The sequence below is a fragment of the Delphinapterus leucas genome, chromosome 9, assembly GCF_059928025.1.
Source record: "Delphinapterus leucas isolate spDelLeu-1000000601 "Yukka" chromosome 9, BTC_Dleu_Yukka2, whole genome shotgun sequence".
NCBI classification, from domain to species: Eukaryota; Metazoa; Chordata; class Mammalia; order Artiodactyla; family Monodontidae; genus Delphinapterus; species Delphinapterus leucas.
In genome coordinates, this window is record NC_143137.1 from 73,801,493 (window position 1) to 73,820,822 (window position 19,330).

The 19,330-nt window shown below is 39.6% G+C and overlaps 1 protein-coding gene across 1 annotated transcript in view; it reads left to right on the top strand.

Moving 5' to 3' along the window:
• DNAH11 (dynein axonemal heavy chain 11) overlaps positions 1 to 19,330 on the top strand; it is a 335,983-nt gene that overhangs the window by 134,107 nt on the left and 182,546 nt on the right. Inside the window, exons 31-36 of the mRNA XM_089917707.1 lie at positions 4,295 to 4,426; positions 6,248 to 6,408; positions 9,721 to 9,877; positions 9,995 to 10,140; positions 13,021 to 13,137; positions 18,425 to 18,563. Of these exons, the coding sequence (XP_089773833.1) occupies positions 4,295 to 4,426; positions 6,248 to 6,408; positions 9,721 to 9,877; positions 9,995 to 10,140; positions 13,021 to 13,137; positions 18,425 to 18,563 (852 nt within the window). The remainder of the gene's footprint in view (positions 1 to 4,294; positions 4,427 to 6,247; positions 6,409 to 9,720; positions 9,878 to 9,994; positions 10,141 to 13,020; positions 13,138 to 18,424; positions 18,564 to 19,330) is intronic.

Below are 19,330 nucleotides of genomic sequence, written 5' to 3' on the forward strand. Positions count from 1 at the left end.
AATCTTTTAGAAACACACATCCGATTATCACCCCACCTCCCTAAACCCTTCACCAGTGTCTTCTTGCCCTTGAATTGAAGTTCAGACCCTCAGAAAGTTGGCCCAGTCCTGCGTGTTTGGGACCCCACTTCCCTCTACAGCATCCTTACATACCTGGTCTGCCTCTCCGTTTCCCTCTCACCATCCCAGACTTTTTTCAATTCCCTCCCAGGGCCCCCTGCCATATCCTGAGCTGCTTCCTGTGGCTTAGACACTGCCTCCCTGGGTGGGAAACCCCTAAACTCTCTACAGCCTAAATCGTACTCACTCTTTAGTTCTCACCATAAATACCCTTTCCTGTAAAATGTCTTTCCAAGCTCTCGATTAAGCAAGGTCCTATTTCTGTGTGCTGTCATAGTACTTTTGTACTTGCCTTAGCAAAACAATTGTAATTATTTATCTGCATTCCTCATTGGCCTGTAAGCTCTGGAAACAGTAAGCACGTTAGTGTTGTGTGATTGAGGGGATGAGAGAACAAAATGTTGTTCAGGTGTGTATTATTGCTGTCATTCATCTCTTCGTTTGTTTATTCATACGAGTGTTTCCTGAGCACATGCTTTGTGCTGGCTGCTATGCTACATGTGGGAGTGTAGTGTTTAATAAGACAGATAAGGACCTTGCTCCTTGAGAGCTTACAGTGAAGCAGAGGAGACAAACAGTAAACAAGGAAGTAAATAAGTGAATGATAAGATACTAGTAAGAACCATGAAGAAAATAAATTAGGAACATGTAGAATAACTGGGTAGGTGGAAATAGGATGGCCAAGGAAGGCTGATCTGAGGAGGTGAACTTAAACTAAGACTTGAATAATGAGAGGAGGCCAGCTCTACAAAGATCAGAGGGAAAATGACTGCACACAGGTGAAACAGTCTCTGTGACCTTGAAGCGGCCATGATGGAGAAACAAAGAGAAGGCCAGGATGGTTGGAGTGATGTCAGGTGGGAAAAGAGTGATGGGAGGTCATGGAAGGCTTTGTGTTCATGGATAGGAGTTTGGACTGTAAGTGAAGGTAGGCTTCTTTCTGGTTCAAGATACACCGTATATATGCTCCAGCTAAACCAAGGTGTACCGAGAAAAGAGCCACTTGAGTTTCAGAGGTACGTTTTTGACCTGAGACAAACATCCTTGATCCAGTAGAAAATCATGTGACGTTTCTTTAATCAAGGGCAAGAATAAGTGCTGATTACACGATAAGGTATATATTTCTTAAAAGCTGCTGAGGAACATTTTATATATGTCACAGACCATAAACTTGTGTGCAGTCACAATGTGAATGTATAGTAATTGCTTCCTGTTGCCACTGTCCAAATGATAGATATTTTATAACTACTATGTGTGTGTGTGTGTGTGTGTGTGTGTGTGGGTACAGAATTTTATTACTTAGAAGAGAGCATCATTGGGAAAGTTTAATCTTGAGAGACAGTGTAAGATCCCCAACATATAATGCTGTCCCGATAATGTTGATGAGCTGTATTTTTAATCATCTGTCACTTGACAAACTTTTGTAGAAAAAGAATCAATAATGGAGAAATCACAGGGAAGCTCAGACAAGACATTGCTTGTGAAAGCACTTGAAAAATGTTCTTAAGAGACATAAAATATTATTACTGTTGTTACAACCAACTCTTTCTAACCAAGTACCGGTACTGGTGTAAGATTTGTGACTCTAAAGACTGGATATCTTGACCGAGATAGAAAATATCCAATGCCAAAGTACCTTCTTTCTAACCAGCATGCCTATAAATTTTGTTGAGAAACTTACATGTGTATACGCTCTTACTGTTCATTCAGTCATCTACTCAGTACCCAAGCATGCATTGAGCAGCTACTTTTCAGTTTTGTTTGTTTGTTTTTTGGCTGCGTTGGGTCTTTGTTGCTGCGCGTGGGCTTTCTCTAGTTGCGGTGAGTGGGTGCTACTGTTCATTGCTACTGTTCATTGTGGTGCGCAGGTTTCGCATTGCGGTGGCTCCTCTTGTTGCAGAGCAGGACTCTAGGCGCACGGGCTTGAGTAGTTGCAGCATGTGGACCCTAGAGCACGCAGGCTTCAGTAGTTGCAGTGCATGGGCTCAGTAGTTTGGGCACACGGGCTTAGTTGCTCCGCGGCATGTGGGATCTTCCCGGATCAGGGCTCGAACCCGTGTCCCCTGCATTGGCAGGTGGTTTCTTAACCACTTCGCCACCAGAGAAGTCACTGAGCACCTACTTTTCAACAGCTAGTGGCTCTGGGGACAAAGCACTCAGCTAGACAGATGCAGACCTTGCCCTCATGGAACCGAAAATCATGATGAACACTGAACATGGCATACTGAAATAATAATCACCTCTGCTTTTCTTCTCATGTAACTACATTTTATAGATAGATGTAGGATATTGAAAGTAGAATATACAACAACAGCTATAAGGCTGTTGTATATGCTGAATGTCTAAAGTACGTGCTTTTTATTCCTTTGAACCACTTATTCATTGTGTTTGATTTTAAGTCTCTCTGGAATACTTTTTGCATAACTACCATTTGTTCAACTTGAAAGTGGTGGGTGGATTGATCTTGTGGAGGCTGGTACAGGAAATCTATGCGATGTGATCAGTAAGAACTCAGGCTCTGACGTCAGAGTGTCTGGATTTGAATTCCCCCTGCCCTGTTTAGCAAGTGTGGTTAATATGCCTACGAGTTAGTTTTCTCATCTGCAAAATGAGGATAATAGATTGTTGTGAAGATTACACGAGGTGATACAGGCAATAATCCTAGTTAGTGCCGGGCACGTTGTAGACTCTGATTTAATGTGAATTGTGCATGCTGCGATTATGCCATCCTGCCTGCCTTCTCCATGCTTACTGTAATTAAAGAATCTTCTCCAGTGCAGCTGCACAGCAGTCTCTGGGCAGTTTGCATTGTTTGGTGTTTTCTGGAATGTGGTAATAGTACTATAGGGAATATGTTTGTTACAGTAGGTACAAAGGTTTGAGAGCCTTTGATGATATGATATATTCACTTGCAGCCAGTTCTTTCAGGATCTAACAGCTTGTCATTGACTGTCCTTTGCAGAGCTAAACCGGAAAGGGGACAGTATAGTTTTACAATATGATACCCTGGAATAAGGCAGAATTTTGTTGTTGTTGTTAATAAGCTTTGAGTAAGACAGGAATGTTTTATGTAAATAAGCATGCTAACAAAATGACCACCTAAGAGTATCCTTCAGAACTTTCTGACCACAATTAACAGTAAGATATATTTTATATCAGATCAAGTTTACACACATACATATACACTCAAGTATGAAACTGAAATAAACTTTCACAAAATAATACATATTCTTACTACTGTAGTGCAGCATTTTTATTTCTTTCTATTCCATGTCATTCCATTCCATTTCATTCCTTTCCATTCTAGGAAAAGAGACCAGTAGTTTGAAAACTGTTGATCTCAGAAATTGGTGGGCAAGCATAGCACAGGGAGATCAGCTCGGTGCTTTGTGACCACCTAGAGGGGTGGGATAGGGAGGGTGGGAGGGAGGGAGACGCAAGAGGGAAGAGATATGGGAACATATGTATATGTATAACTGATTCACTTTGTTATAAAGCAGAAACTAACACACCATTGTAAAGCAATTATACCCCAATAAAGATGTTAAAAAATAATAATAATAATTTGGGGATCAAAAGAAATTGGTGGGCAAGACAATTCTTGTTTAGACAAGAATAGGGGTATGAATAAGAATTAAGTGGGTTAGTCATCAGCTGTACTGTTTAAATCTTTTCTCAGTTATCATCCTATATTCCATGCAAAAACACACAAAACCCAAAACCAACCAAACAAAACAGCACTTGGTATTTAGTTCTTATTATACTTTGACAGATATTAGCTCAGTTTGATCTTTTAAAATTTTGCAGTCATTTTTCTTCCAGCAAAGTTGCAGACCAGATCGTGGTTACATGGAGAGTGAGTTCAGTGCAGCCAAGAAACTTCGCTTCTGCCTCTGGCTTTGTCATTACCTCCAGGTTGACCTGTCTTCTCTGAGTCTCAGCTCAGAAGGCGGAGGGGGGGAGGGGCAGTAATAATATTTATTCTATTTAAATTAAGTAATTTAATTAAATCCCTCCCTCCTGCTCCTACCCCCAGGGTGGTTTGACAGCCAGCTGGGACAATGTATTTGAAATAGTTTTGTAAACTAAAGGGACTTTTACAAATATAAAGACTACTGAGCTGTAAGATTCTGTATTTGTAACTATTACCTCCTTTAAAAAATATGCCTTCTAGATTTCTCAGTTGAATACACTGATTGCACTTTTGCTGGGAGAACTTCTACCTGGAGACAGGCAGAAGATCATGACAATTTGTACCATAGATGTCCATGCCAGAGACGTGGTGGCAAAACTTATTTCTCAGAAGGCAAGTTATTTGTAGAAATTTCATGTGTTTTTTGCTGTTTCCTAAAAGTGGTATTTATTATCAAGAGTACTTCTAAGAAAGTCGTTTGTTTTTTTTTTTTTTTTTAAGGTTGTATATTTTAATTAGTCCTAAGAAGCTGAGTGCATTTACTTTGGGTATTTTTTATTTGGGTTAGCAAATATATTATCCTCATGAGAGTTATCCCAAGTGATATCCCAAAGGGTTTGGCCAAGTCAGGAGCCTCTAATTCAGATCATCCAAAAATTAAGTCAGGATGGAGGAACCATAGGAAGTCACGTGTTCATTTCCCTGTCTTCCAGCTTCTCTACACATAATTATCCATTGGCCTGTGATAACCACCACTGTGGCTTATCCAGCCAGTAGCAGTAAGATTGTGTACCACCTAAACCATCTCTGTGTGCTTTTGATTATTTTCCTTTTGAAGAAAGAGAAATGTTGGCCACCCTTTGTCTTTTCCATTCAAAGCTAAATTACTTTCTTTAAAGAAGTTATTTTCTAATCCTTTCAGTGTGTTATTAACCTTCTTATCTCTTTAAAAAGTCCACGTGTCTCTTAGATACCGGCAGTGTTTAATGCGGAAGGAGAATCTCTCACCCTTTTTCCAAAATACACTGCTACTTAAAATGTCTTAAATACGCTTGTCTAGTGAACAAAATTGACATACCATGCCCATAACCTACTTCTTCCAAATCCCTTTTGTTTTTTGAGAGTGGCATTTCCTTTCACAATTTGAATGCATGCTTGTATTGTGAGATGTTTGCTGTTGTTTTTTTAGTTCCTTCTCAATTTATTAAAAGCAAAGTGAATTTTAATTCTCTTCACAAAGTGCTAGCAAATGCTTCCTTATGTAAGCATAAAGTTAAAAAAAAAAACTTCTTGATCCAGGTTCAGGACCATCAGTGAAGAATGTTGCTTAATTGCTAATCTAAAACTGATCCTTGCAAAACACGATTACCATGTATTCTCATTTTGATTGATAACTACTCTTTGAATATGACCTTGCATATTTTATTATGTTTTATCAGTGGTGATTTGCTTGCAGCAGGATAAATTTTGATTTAAAATATGTTCTTTATTTTGTACTTAAAGAGATACTGTCTAATTCCTGCTCATTTAGTATGCATAAGTATGCAGTGTCGAGACTTATGTAGATATCAGACAAATGAGTAGATAATAATTTTGGTAACTTCCAGTGATTCCTAAGAAACCCTTGGGTCAATTGGATTTTGAAAGAGACTGGAATTATTTTTTCAAACTGGGAAAATAATGGATAGAATTGAGTGAAATAAGAAGGAATAGCAACGAAAAAACCACTGTTGTTTGGTTTAATGAAAAATGACGTGGAAATCTCTACTAAAAGCAGAACAGTTTGAGAATGGACTTGGTTGAAAGTATAGTTTATTTATACCTCTGACATGCAGAAATAATGGATTATGTGCTATTTTAATACAGAGTGTATTTTTCCATCTGACTTCAGTGATAATGAATATAAAGTCACAGAAGTGATCAAATCACCTGGGGTGATTCATAAAAGGGGAAAAAGCATTGCTTCAGCAAATTGATGTTGTTTTACAGTAATAGGCTTCTTAAAATGAACACGTTTATTACACACATATTTCTGATTAAGTATTCAACCATCTACATGCAATTACAATTTGCAGTAGCATACAAGAGACCTACCTTTTGTGAGATTTTTTAAGAGTAAAATGCGACTCAACCGAGTTGATTAGATTAATAGATTACATTTGTGGCCTTAAAACTATCAGCGTCCCGTGTGTGATGATCATGTGATGTTTTTAGGTCGCCACTCCCCACGCTTTTGCTTGGCGCTCTCAACTTCGTCACCGGTGGGAGGACACCCAGAAACATTGCCTCGTTAATATTTGTGATGCCCAGTTGCAGTACTTCTATGAGTATTTAGGAAACAGCCCTCGACTAGTGATCACTCCTCTGACTGACAGGTAACAATGATAAGTTGGAGTCAGATGGGAAAAACCAAGCCAAAAGTTCCCCAGCATGGGTAAAGATGTCTGAGATTGAAAATAAAGGACTGTGAGAAAATGATGAACAAATTGCGAAACTGTATGAAAGCAGAATGTAAATGCACTAATCGAGTGACATAGCAAACGTTGGTGTTAGAGACACATTAAAGAGAACCAAATTACAAAAGCAGAATTACAGACGCTATGTGGTATGCACATCATGAAATCATGAGCAGTTAATATGGCTGAAGGCAGCATCTTTGATCTCGGAGTCCATTCCCTCTGGTTATTTATGGCTAACACCCTGATATTAGAAGTGTAAAAACTGCCTCCCTTTATTAGAAGTGTAAAAACGGGAATTGCCTGTAGTGAATTCATTTTTGAAGGATTACATACAGTGAAAGGAAGAAAAGGAGAACAGAAATGATTCATCAGGTACAGTACTTCTGAAGCACTGTGCTGAGAACTGTCCCAGTGTCAAGCAGGTAGGGTTCCTGCTCTCTCAGAGCACACTTTCTAGGGGAGTGTGGTGTGTGAGTGGCTGGGAATGAAGAGGAAGAGTAAACAAATTAACAAAGTTGTGTTAGGTGGTAATATATGGTGTGACAAAAATAAAACAGGACGATAGGTTAGAAAGCGTCTTGAAGGGAGAGCGTGCTATAGATTGTATGAGAGGACATTTGAGCCAAGACCGAAATGATAACAAGGAACCAGCTATGCACACATCCTGGGCCAGAAAGTTACAGGCAAAGACAAGTACAAAGTTTCTAAGACGGAAAGGAGCTTGGTAGGTTCAAGGGGTAGACACAGAGCCCAGTGTGGCTCAAGCCTGTCAAGGGAGCAAGGGATTCTTAAACGTTCGTTGCCACTTGACTCCAAGTTAATAGATACACACGGTCAGACGTGAGATTCTTTGTTCGTATTCCAACCTCTGCTGAATTATTTGGTGGGAGAAAGCATATTTAGTCCTTGGTATTCATGAAAGAGAAATCACACGTCAAGATCATGTGCGTGTTCCCAGTTATCCAGTTACCACGATGCCGTATACTTTATCTGGGAACGGAAGGGCAGACGGTTGCAAGTCTGTCTGTCGAGCTGGGTAGTGGCGGCCCTGGGAGGCTGATGGATTTCCCTCACTAGCTTTGTGATCTTTCTTGCACACACTGATCTGCTCGTGATGTTGTCCTTGATAAATCGTATGGCTTCTGCAGTTGTTTCTCTAATTCAGTTCCCTTTAACTTGTCTCTAAAAGTCAGTGTTCACTATCTTAATTAGTTAATTTATGTACTGCTTTCAGGGCGAGAGATTAAACTTTGTAGCTTGACAAAATCGCTTGAAGAGTCAAAACTGCAAATGCCAGAGTCTGCTGTATACGTGCCCTTGCACATAGAGAAGGGGGTGGGGAGAGGCACGGCGTACAGGAGAAATGGGGAAGAGGCATTTTTAAAAATTACCGGTGTGTGAGGCCAATAGCTTATTAACTTTTTAATTTAAAGATCACTATGTGGTTTATTTGGAAGTTAAAAGGAAGATGAATGTTCCTTTCATAGAGTGAATAGGGCTGTATAAGATGTTCGCACTATGTACATTTCTTTCCCATTTCCTTCTTTGGATTGTTTACTAATTGTTTAGATTAATACAATGCTGCCTTTCAAACACTTTCACTACGTCTTGTTTGATGCCGACCTTCCCCTTGTGTGGTAGACTAGACAGAAAGCATTTCCTTCTCCCCTACGTGGGCAGGTTCAGAGAACCAAGTCAACCAAGCTTGTAATTGAGAGACTTGGGCTGGAACACAGGTGGATTGGTTTGGGGGTGCTAAGCTGCTGTTCCAGAGAGACCCAGAATATAAGTCCTTCGATAACATGGCAGCTGGGGTCTCAGTTGTGTGACATTCCTGAGGAGGATGGTCCAGCTGTGTAGGCTTCTGGGTGGCTGACATGCTACATGTGGTTTGCACATTTGTTTCAGCCAGTGGGAAAGGGGAAAACGTCTCAAAGGAGGCATCCCAGGGTTAGCACACTCGTTTCAGCACATAGCATGTTGGCTGGAGCTTGGTCACGTGACTGCTCCTGGCTGGAAGGCAGGGAGGAAACGTAGTCTGCAGCATATAGGTGGTCATATGTCAGGCAAAACTTGGAACCACAAGAAAAGATTAATAGGGGATAGTCTGCACCATAAAAAGTGCTATAATTCCTAGTCCAGGGGTCTTTCAATTTCATATTCATTGTAAGATGCTCTGAAACGTGATGGCTGTAAAATACAGAAACACTCTCCATTTCCATAAGTAACTGCTTCTATCTGCGTAGTACTTTGAATTTTTTAAGGCATTTACCTTTGGCCTTCTTAGCAGTCCATTGCCGTCACCATTTGGGCACCGTGTTGGGTTGGCTTTCTTAATAAAGTCCTACGATAAACCTCATTTCATGGAGGAGAAAACTGAGGCATGTTGATGTCAGAAATGTAATTTAAGTTTATCTGATGAGTGGCAGAGTAGACACTAGTCCTGGGTCTTCTGCGTGTGTGTCTTCCCACTAGATCCACTGTCTGTACTAAGACAAAAATAATTCATGAGTCTGCAGAAACCTCACGTTAGGTCCTCACCGTTTATTAGTTTTCCTTCTTTTACAAGTATTAAATTCTGTCTTTGCATAATTTTCCTCAGTCTAGGAACCTCTGAATCTTCCCTGCAAAAATAACTATTATCGTAATCTAAAGACACGTAGCGACACGTTCAAAATGAAATCCTGAATACATTTTAACGTAATAAATTGTTACGTCTTTGTTATATTTGCTTTTTACAGTGAAATAGGTATATATTATTTGCATACTCTGTATTTATGTTTACATATCTCATCTCTTAATGTATTTATTAAATAGCAGTTTAATGAAGTTAGTGTTTCATTCATTCATCATCCAAGATATCAATTTTTCTTTTATAAACAATAGTTTGAGATGTCTGCCGTATTAGTAATATGTCTACCTAGAAATATCAGAAATTCAAGGGCATTGCAAATTAAGTGTCATTTGTATTCAAATATGCAGCTCTTAGGAAATGAGACAAATAAAGCAGTACATTCTTCTCTGTTACTTTTAAACAGCCAAACTAAAATTAAATTTGATATTATCCTGACTCTTACCATGAACGAATCAGAGATGTGTCAGTATTTTGTGTTACAACCAGATTCTTAGACCGTGACTTCTTAAACTTTAAAAAATATTGGATTGTCCCTTACACCTTTTAGGAATCTCATAGAAGATCGTAATATTTGTGTTTTCTTTTGCTTAAAGGTGTTACATTACTTTAACTCAGTCACTTCATCTCACCATGAGTGGGGCTCCCGCTGGCCCGGCTGGTACAGGGAAAACAGAAACCACCAAAGATCTTGGCCGTGCCCTGGGCATGGTGGTTTATGTATTCAACTGTTCAGAGCAAATGGACTACAAAGTAAGTTAGTTATAAAATGATACATCCTAACAATATTATTCCTGACCTGGAATGAGTCAAACTAATAGCTAAAAACCCTTTTCTGTTACATTCTTAATGCCTCACTCCATCATTAAGTCCATAGGAAATATCTATAAGGGATTGGTGCAGACAGGAGCTTGGGGCTGCTTTGACGAGTTCAATCGAATTTCTGTGGAAGTTCTCTCCGTGGTGGCAGTACAAGTGAAGATGATACACGATGCCATCAGAAACAGGAAGAAGAGGTGAGCGGCGTGTAGCTTCTTCCTGTTCTTACAAGTAGAAAGAGAACCTTAGAGCAATGCAGGAGACCTCATCTTCACAGTCTCCAGCTGCCTCTTCCTGTCCCAGGAGATGGATAAAATGAGAGAGACTGGTTAATTGTGAAGAATTATTTTGAATAACCTCCTGTGTTTTAGCCGTGTTTTTTAAGTGTTCATTACAACAAAGGTGTATCACATACTTTAATCAGTGGAAGAATAAGCACCCTCTACAACAAGAAATCCAGTTATCAATTCTCAGTCCTGATCTCACTTGACCTTCAGCAGCATTTGACACAGTCACTCCCTCCCTTCTGCGTGACACGCTTTCTTCACATCGGTTCTACGACTCTACATCCTCCCGGTTTTCTCCCACCCTCAGGGCTGCTCCTTTGCTGATTTCTTCTCATCTATAAAATGGGGAGAAGTACAGTACCCACCTTATGGATTACAGTGGGAATTAAATGCAGAACACTTGGGCAAGTGCCTGACACATAGCACCATGTCAGTGTTAGCTATTATTTTTTATTATTATTTCCTGACCTATTAATGTTGGATGTCACAGGCCTCAATCTTCAGGTGTCTTCTTTTCTCTATGTCTACTTGTTCCCTTGGTCATTTCATTTAGTCACGTGGCTTTCAATACCATATTGATGGTGCTGGCTACCAGCTGCCCAGACCTCCTTTCTGTGATATCTAGACTTACATATACAATGTCAGCAATTGTCTTGGGACATCTGAAAACTCCATTTGATGTCTCATTGGCCTCTCATATTTAATATAGCCAAAGTCGAAATCCTGGTCTTTCCACTAACGCTTGCTTTGTTTGTTATCCTGTCCCAGTAGAATACACCCCCACATTCTTCCAGTTATTCGGGCCAAAACTTTTCCAGATGGAGCTAGAACCTAATCACTTCCCAACTTGGTGCCGCACTCCGAAAGACAAAACATGGTGCTTAGGGTTTGATAGCTTCATTTGAGAAATCAGTATTATAATACCCAGTTGTGGTTTTCTTTGTAACATTTTTGTATACAGTGAAATCTCATGTATCTGGCCTACCCATTGACTCCCATTTCTTAGGGTATTTTGCTCAGTTAGCTGTCTTATCCATAAGAACATGTCAGTCTCCCATCAGGGGAAGATCATCCAGCCCTTTCAAACTGTGAACCTATTACAGAAGTTTGCAGTTATTGTAGATACATCTGGATATTTCTACCTTCTAGAAAAATTCTCAGTCCTTCCACCACATGGCTCTGGGAAACCAGTTTCCTGTGACCAGATGTCTGCTGCCTTAACTACCCCTGATCTAATGTCATGTTACAGAAGTTAGATTCTTCGCCTTTGATCCCCAGACATACTTGATTTAGCTTTTAGTCAAAATCTTCTTATTTGATGTAACCCAGGTGCCTTTGAGGCCATCCTTTCTTATGGAGATTGAGATAACTGATCAATGCAAGGATTTCTGAAAATTTCCAACCATGCTTCTCAACAGTCTCCATGTCTGCACGTATGTGAGTTGTACCTGTTCATCATCATGCTAGCCCATGTGCAAACTGCTAGGCTCCTTCATGAGTTCATGAGTTTTATTACATTCTCTTTCCACGCAAGGATTTAAGAGATGGGACGGTGCCTCACCCACAAAGCTTTCCAGCATCTTGCTGGCTCTGCCCCCTTGAGGTCCATGCCTCTGGCTTATGGCTGTCCCTGCTCTGTTTAGTGGAAGAGTGCTCAGCTACCCTGCTGCCCTAGCCACCTGCCAGGCCTGTTTGCGTTCCCCAGCCTGATACTCTGAGAATGAAGATTTCTCCATTCTTACCTTGACTAAACACAGTCCACCTTCTCTTCATTGTCAAGCATCTAAGAAACTCTTAGTCCTAAAAACTGTGGCTGTCCCTTTTCCCTCCCTAGTCCGTGTTGGAGGCCCAGCTCCTTAACCGCTTTAGCCCTCCCCTTTCTCAACAGGAGAACGCCTTCTGTTTGTCTCATTTCCCTCCATTTGGAAGTTTCCTTCCACATGTCCTTCAGTTTGGCTCCTACTGCCCTTTACCGTTCCATTGCCCTGGCCATCAACAGGCTAATAATGGCCCTTTCAAAGCTTTCTGAAAATCCTTCACTGCTTCTCCAATACCTTCAAGTCATGACAATAGCCATAGTCATAGCTAACATCTGTTGAGTATTTACCAGGCCCTAGGCACTGTACTCTTAGCCATGTATATACATAATCTCTTTTAATCCTCATGTAATCCAATAAGGTAGGTAATATCATTATCCTCCATGCTTTTTCTTTTTTATGAGATGAGGGAATGGAATATGCATAAAGTGATATAGCTGGTCTCTGAATGCTCGCAGTCTGGCCCCAGAGCTAGCTGTCACAAGCACCACACTAATCTACCTCAGTGGTGGTCAGCAGATACTTGTTGACTAAATGGGAGGGAAGGAGAGATGGAGGGTGAGCAAATGGACAATATAACCACAGAACAAGGAGTCCCTTTCTCCTCTTAGCATGGACGTTCTGCATCTGTACCGTATCACATTCAAGAAACTGCAGCCCATGTTGAAGGCAAAAATGGCATCACCTTTCATTAACTGTTTAAGAAGTCAAGTCCTCATTTTTATATTCTAGCGTACTGCAGCCATGCTAAAACACAAAGGAATACTTGCCATACTTGTAATTCCTTTGGGGGAAGGGAATGTATTTTTAATAAACACTCTTCAAAATATGTATGCTTATGAATTTTAAAGAAAATTACACAGCATAAACAGCTTCCTAATAATAATTTGCATTTTGCATTGGTTTGCATTTGTCAATGTGCATTCATATTCAGTGAACACATTTAATTCCATCAACATTCTTCTTCTGATAGATTTGTATTTCTTGGGGAAGCTATCACACTGAAGCCATCAGTTGGAATATTTATTACTATGAACCCAGGATATGCTGGTCGAACCGAATTACCGGAAAATCTCAAAGCTCTTTTCAGGCAAGTGTTATGCTTTGTGGGTTAGCATCTGGAGCACTCATGTCACCTAACGTTGCTGGTTTGCACTGTTAAATGATTTGTTTCTACTTGGGAATTTCTGTGGAAAACCCTTTATTATATCTTTGGGATCCCTTTATAGAGAGAACTTTCACCATGATAAATTAATTCTTTTGAAATATGAAACCAGGACTGAAAATCATTCCTTAAAATTTACATAGTACATTTGAACATTTAGTACTAGCTCTTTTGTCATGATATTTTTATTATAAATATAATCTTCACAAACTACAGAATATTTGGAAAACACGGAAACGAATAAAGAAAAAGTTACCACTTTACCACTCAGAAATAATGATTGTTGTATTTTTATCTAGTCTCTTATAATTCCTGTTTTATGAGGTTAAGATATTAGGTTAGATTTTCATTAATTCTCATTTAATATGTTGACATAAGTAGTTTGTCATATTATTGAAAATTCTTTGGAAATACCAGTTTTTGTAGCTCCAAAATGGTCTCTCCCAGGGCTCATCCATAATTTTCTTAACCATCCCCTGTTGTCTGACATGACATGAAGGGCTTGTGTTTTTCTTGTCAGTTTTTTATGATCATAAAGTAGCCGGCCGTACACATCCCTTCACATGAAGTGTCATCCTTATTTCAGGTTATTACCCAGAATAGATTCCTACATGTAGAATTACTTGGTGACTGATTAAAATCTTGATCGATGATCTGCTTTCCAAATGTACTCTGACAGTTTATATGCTTATTAGCAGTCTGTCAGAGAACTTGTGCTGTTGTATACAAACCTGTTCTGATTTAAAATCAACTTTGTTCAGGTGTAATTTCATGTGATCAAATGCACCCCCTTAAGTATCCAGTTGGTGAAAACACTACCACAATCAAGATATGGAATGTTTCTGACACCCCCAGACATTCTCTTGTGCCTCTTTGAAGTTAAGCCCTCACATCACTGATGTTCTTTCTGTGACTCGAGGTTAAATCTGCCTTTTCTAGAGTTCCTGTAAACGAAACCCTACCGTATGTACCTGTTTGTGTTGTCTGCTTCCCTTGAACATCGTGGTTTGGGGATTCATCTGAGTTGTCCCGCATTTCACTAGTTCCTTCCTTTTTGTTGCTGACGAGCGTTCTATTGGAGAGACATACTACAATTTATTTATCCATTCACTAGTTGATGGACATTGTTTCCAGTTTGGGCCTGTTATGAATAAAGCTGCTGTGAACATTCATGTACAGTCTTTGTGTGAATATATGTTTTCTTTGGGGTAGATACCTATGAATGGAATTGCTAAGTCACATGGCAGGTGTACGTTTGACTTTATTAGAAGCTGCCAATACGGTTTCCAAGATGGCTGTACCCTTTTACACCCTTACCACCAATGTATGAAAATTTCTGCTGCTCTGCATTCTTGTCAAAACTTGGTATCGTCAGTCTTTTTAGTTTTAGCGAATCTGATAGATAGGTAGTGGTATGTCATTGTGGGTTTAGCTTGCATTTCCACGATGGTAAGTAATGTTGAAAATCTTTACATTTAACTTACCATTCCCGTACCCTCTTTTGTGAAGTGCTGTATTCTGCATACAGTTTCTTTCTTTTTTTTTTTTTTTTTTTTTTTTGCCATACGTGGGCCTCTCACTGTTGTGGCCTCTCCCGTTGCGGAGCACAGGCTCCGGACGCACAGGCTCAGCGGCCATGGCTCACGGGCCCAGCCACTCCGCGGCATGTGGGATCTTCCCGGACCGGGGCACGAACCCGTGTCCCCTGCATCGGCAGGCGGACTCTCAACCACTGCGCCACCAGGGAAGCCCTCTGCATACAGTTTCTTTGTTAAATACACATATTGCAAATATTTATCTCTCAATTTGTGGCTTGCCTTTTCGTTTTCTTAATGGTGCCCGTCAAAGATAAAAGTTTTAAATTCAATAAAATATTATTTATCAGTTTGTTTCATGGTTTTTAAAAATATCCTGTTTAAGAACGCTTGACTCGCCCTAGGTTGCAAAATTTTTCAACTATGTTTCTTTTAGAAGTTTTTTTTTTTAATAGGTTTTATATGGATCCCCCCCCTTCTTTTTGTTAATGTGCTAAACTGTACTCATTGATTATTCAAATGCTAAACAATTCTTCAACGTTGTATTCCTGGGATAAGCTCCACTTGGTCAGGAGGTATTATTTTATATGTATTGTTGGATTCAATATGGTACTATTTTGTTGAGGATTTTAAAATTGATGTCATGAGGGACATTGCTCTGTAGTGTGATTTCTTGTCATATCTTCATCTGGTTTTGGCATCAGGGTAATGCTGACCCCATGAATGACTTGACATACGTTCCCTTCTCTATTTTCTTCAGAGTTTGTGTAGGATTGGTATTATTTACCCCCTAAATATTTGATAGAATTAATCAGTGAAGCCATTCACCCATTTGGGCTTAGATTTTTCTTTGTGGGAATCTTTTTACTGATCAATTAAATTAATAGATACAGAGATTTTCCGGATTTTTTTCTTCAATTAGTTGTGATGATTTGCATCATGTAAGGAATTTCTCTATGTTATCTAAATTGTTGAATTTATTGGCATTAATTTGTTCATAATATTCTCTTATTATCTCTGGTGATGTCCTGAGAGCCATGTCTGGTAAGGGTAATTTGTGTCTTCTCTCCCTTTGTTTCCTTGATGAGCTAGAGGCTTATCAGTTTTACTTTTTAAGAGTTCTTTCGTGTTTACAATATGTGTCTTTGTTCACGGTCTACCTTCAAAATAATATGCTACTTCACATATAATGTAAGAACCTCTGTAGTTTTTAGTGTGATGTCTTTAAATTCTTTTAAGCTTAAAATTTGCTTGTCTGTCCATCTAGATGTTTAAGCATATTTCATTTATATTCTCTTTTAATTTTTATATTATGACTTTTCAAATGTACTTCATCTGTTAAGGGCTTATTTTGATAAGTAGCATGAAATGAGTATTTAAACAGAATTCTTTTCTGTTATAGTCAATTATTCTAGCAACTTTTAGTGAACATCTTCCTTTCCTCATAAAATAGCTTTCTCTCTAGCATAGCAATTTTATAATGTCCATTTTCCTTGAAAAAAACATTCTAGAGAATAACTATCCTAGAAATAAATGTAATGATTATAGAATATTTTCATTTGAAAATTGTACATCTCTGCAGTACTTTTACATTTGTATACGGTTCATCTTGCATCAATACATGTTTTCATTTGGGTCTTAAAATTGGGAATTATTTTGTGAAGTTTTCATAAATTTGGTTTAAGTAAGTGCAGACTCATTTGTGTATGGGGGTCAGGACTGGTGTCAGCAAAGTTTGAAGGACAACTGGGTGATGAAAGTAGTGTTCATGAGCGGAAGCAGCATGCCTGAGCCTTGAGAGTATCATGACCCCCACCACGTGGCCTCAGCTGTGTGCTTGTACTGCTCAGGACCTTAGTCTGCACCTCAGTACAGTACAGATAAGAAGAGCAGCCACATCAAAGAGTTGAGAGAACTGAGTGAGAGTGCCTGAAAAGCTTTTAGCATCCCTTATGGTATGAAGAATACTCATTGAATATCAGTTGTCAGTGTTAGTGGAAGTACCAGTGAAGTAAATATGCTAGCCTCTTCCCTCCCCTATTTACATAAAAAACTGTGGGAAAAAACATGAGGCTACTTTAGGTAGAAGCAGTGAATAACATAGATCCAGAGACTCAGGAATGTTTAGGATGAAAAATTAGATAGGCTTGCAGTAGACTGTAATAATATTTACAAAAAACAGATGGGTAAATATTACTGGAAAAGTCTAAAATGACAGGCTTATTTACTCTGGCTCCTTCTTTGCACTGGACTTCAGCTGAGTGGAATTTTTTCAAAGGTTGCTTTTTTTTTTTTTTTTTTGCGTTACGCGGGCCTCTCACTGTTTGTGGCCTCTCGCGTTGCGGAGCACAGGCTCCGGGCGCGCAGGCCCAGCGGCCATGGCTCATGGGCCCAGCCGCTCCGCGGCATGTGGGATCTTCCCAGACCGGGACATGAACCCGTGTCCCTTGCATCGGCAGGCGGACTCTCAACTGCGCCACCAGGGAAGCCCTCAAATGTTGCTTTTAATGGTAATTGTCCTGCGAGAACTTTTTGGAAGTCTTCCTCCAAAAGGAAGGGAATTTGAAAGTTATGTTTTCATAAATTTTCAGCTTAAAAGCTGGCCACAGGCAGTGTTGGAGATGGCTGGTATGAGCTTGAAAGCGCTGATGGTTAACTTTTTGTTGCTGTTGTTGTTTAATTTTTTAAATTTATTAATTGTTTATGGCTGTGCTGGGTCTTCATTGCTGCACGTGGGCTTTCTCTAGTTGTGACGAGTGGGAGCTACTCTTCACTGCGGTATGTGGGCTTCTCATCGCAGTGGCTTCTCTCGTTGTGGAGCATGGACTCTAGGCGTGCAGCCTTCAGTAGTTGTGGCACTCAGGCTCTGTAGCTCTGGCAATGGGCTTAGTTGCTCCACAGCATGTGGGATCTTCCCGGACCAGGGCTCGAACCCGTGTCCCCTGCATTGGCAGGCGGATTCTTAACCACTGCGCCACCAGGGAAGCCCAGGAGCTGATGGTTAACTTTTCATGAATTTTGTGAGGTGGCTGTAAAGCACAGGTACTAATAAAAAAACAAATTATATAAACTTTTGATTAACATCTATTAAAGACAAAGGTGATAAGCATTCAAACTCATGATTTCCTAATTAGTTTATCAACACTTGCGCTCTTAGGGTACTTGTGTCTATTGTGTCTGTATGGTGGTGTACAACCTCACATCTCGTGTCAGCTGCAAGTTTAGTGATACCGTGTTGGTAGATTGAAATCAGCCACGGTGGAGGTACTGATTCCATGGAAGTCAGCAAACACTATTTTTTGGAGAGCCAGTTGTTAACTGTTCACCAGCACAGCACTGGCCACAAATAAAGGCTGGCCTCTAAGCACAAAACATCACTCATCTTTGTGCAGTGACAACTTAAAATGGAAGTTTACCGATTGTACCCACAGATTTCCCTTCAGCTCCTACACCCGTGCTTATGCCATTTGCATATTTTCCACCTTTTTCTATGTGTCTAGTAACTCCTGGGCATTTTTTACTTGAAGTGAAGGGTCTTGTTAGCTATGATTGACAGAGGTAATTGTGACCTGCTTGGGAATGGTTAGAATGTTGGTACACATTAATCACTGGGTTTCAGCCATTTGTACTTATTACCTTATTGCATTTTAAAACAAAATTTCATATTTACTTTGTAGACCCTGTGCCATGGTGGCCCCTGACATCGAGCTAATCTGTGAAATCCTGTTAGTTGCTGAAGGTTTTGTGGATGCACGCTCACTAGCCCGCAAGTTTATTACATTGTACACGCTCTGCAAGGAGCTCCTGTCCAAGCAGGTGAGGGGTATTATGTTACTTTTTCTGGGTTTTTACACCCCATTAGAACAGCTTCTGAAGTATGGACACTGGGTAATTTATCGCTCAAATTACGGTTAGACATTTAGGAGTAGTTTTATATTTTTCCCAAAATTTTGAAAATCTGAATTTTACAATTCTTCATTTTTTTTTGAAATTAAAATAAGACTAATAAGAAACTGTATAAAAAAATAAATAAAATTCAAAAACAAAGAACAAAAAAAAATAATATACTCCTTGTGCTAAAAAGGATATGGCTTTAGTCCCTAAGTGCCTCAATTTCCTCATCTTCAACTTGGAGCCAGTAATGGAGAGCACATATAAAGGTTGTTAAAAAAAAAAAACTTGAGACATTTTAAGTTGAAGGGTTTATTTGTACTTAATACAGCTTTTATCAGTGGGCTATGTGATTTTCTTTAAATGTTATCAGTGCTGTAATTAGATATGAATTTTATGATGCCTCCCTTTCCTGGTGGGAATATTATTTTCCAGGGAAAGATGGCGGGAGTGTTCATAAGAGCCAGGGAAAGCTGATTTTCTGAAAAACCCTTGAGAAATGCTAAATGAAAGATTTTCTCGTTTTGTTGGTAATTCTTTATTTGAAGGTAGACTTGGCTTTTTTGTTTGTGTTTATTTTTGCTCTACAATTCCTTTGTTTCTGAAATGGGCCAAATTAATAAATGCATTACTCTCCAGTTACTACCTTCTTGCTGTTTCGTTGAAGCTGCTGGTGGGCCACAAAAATGCCA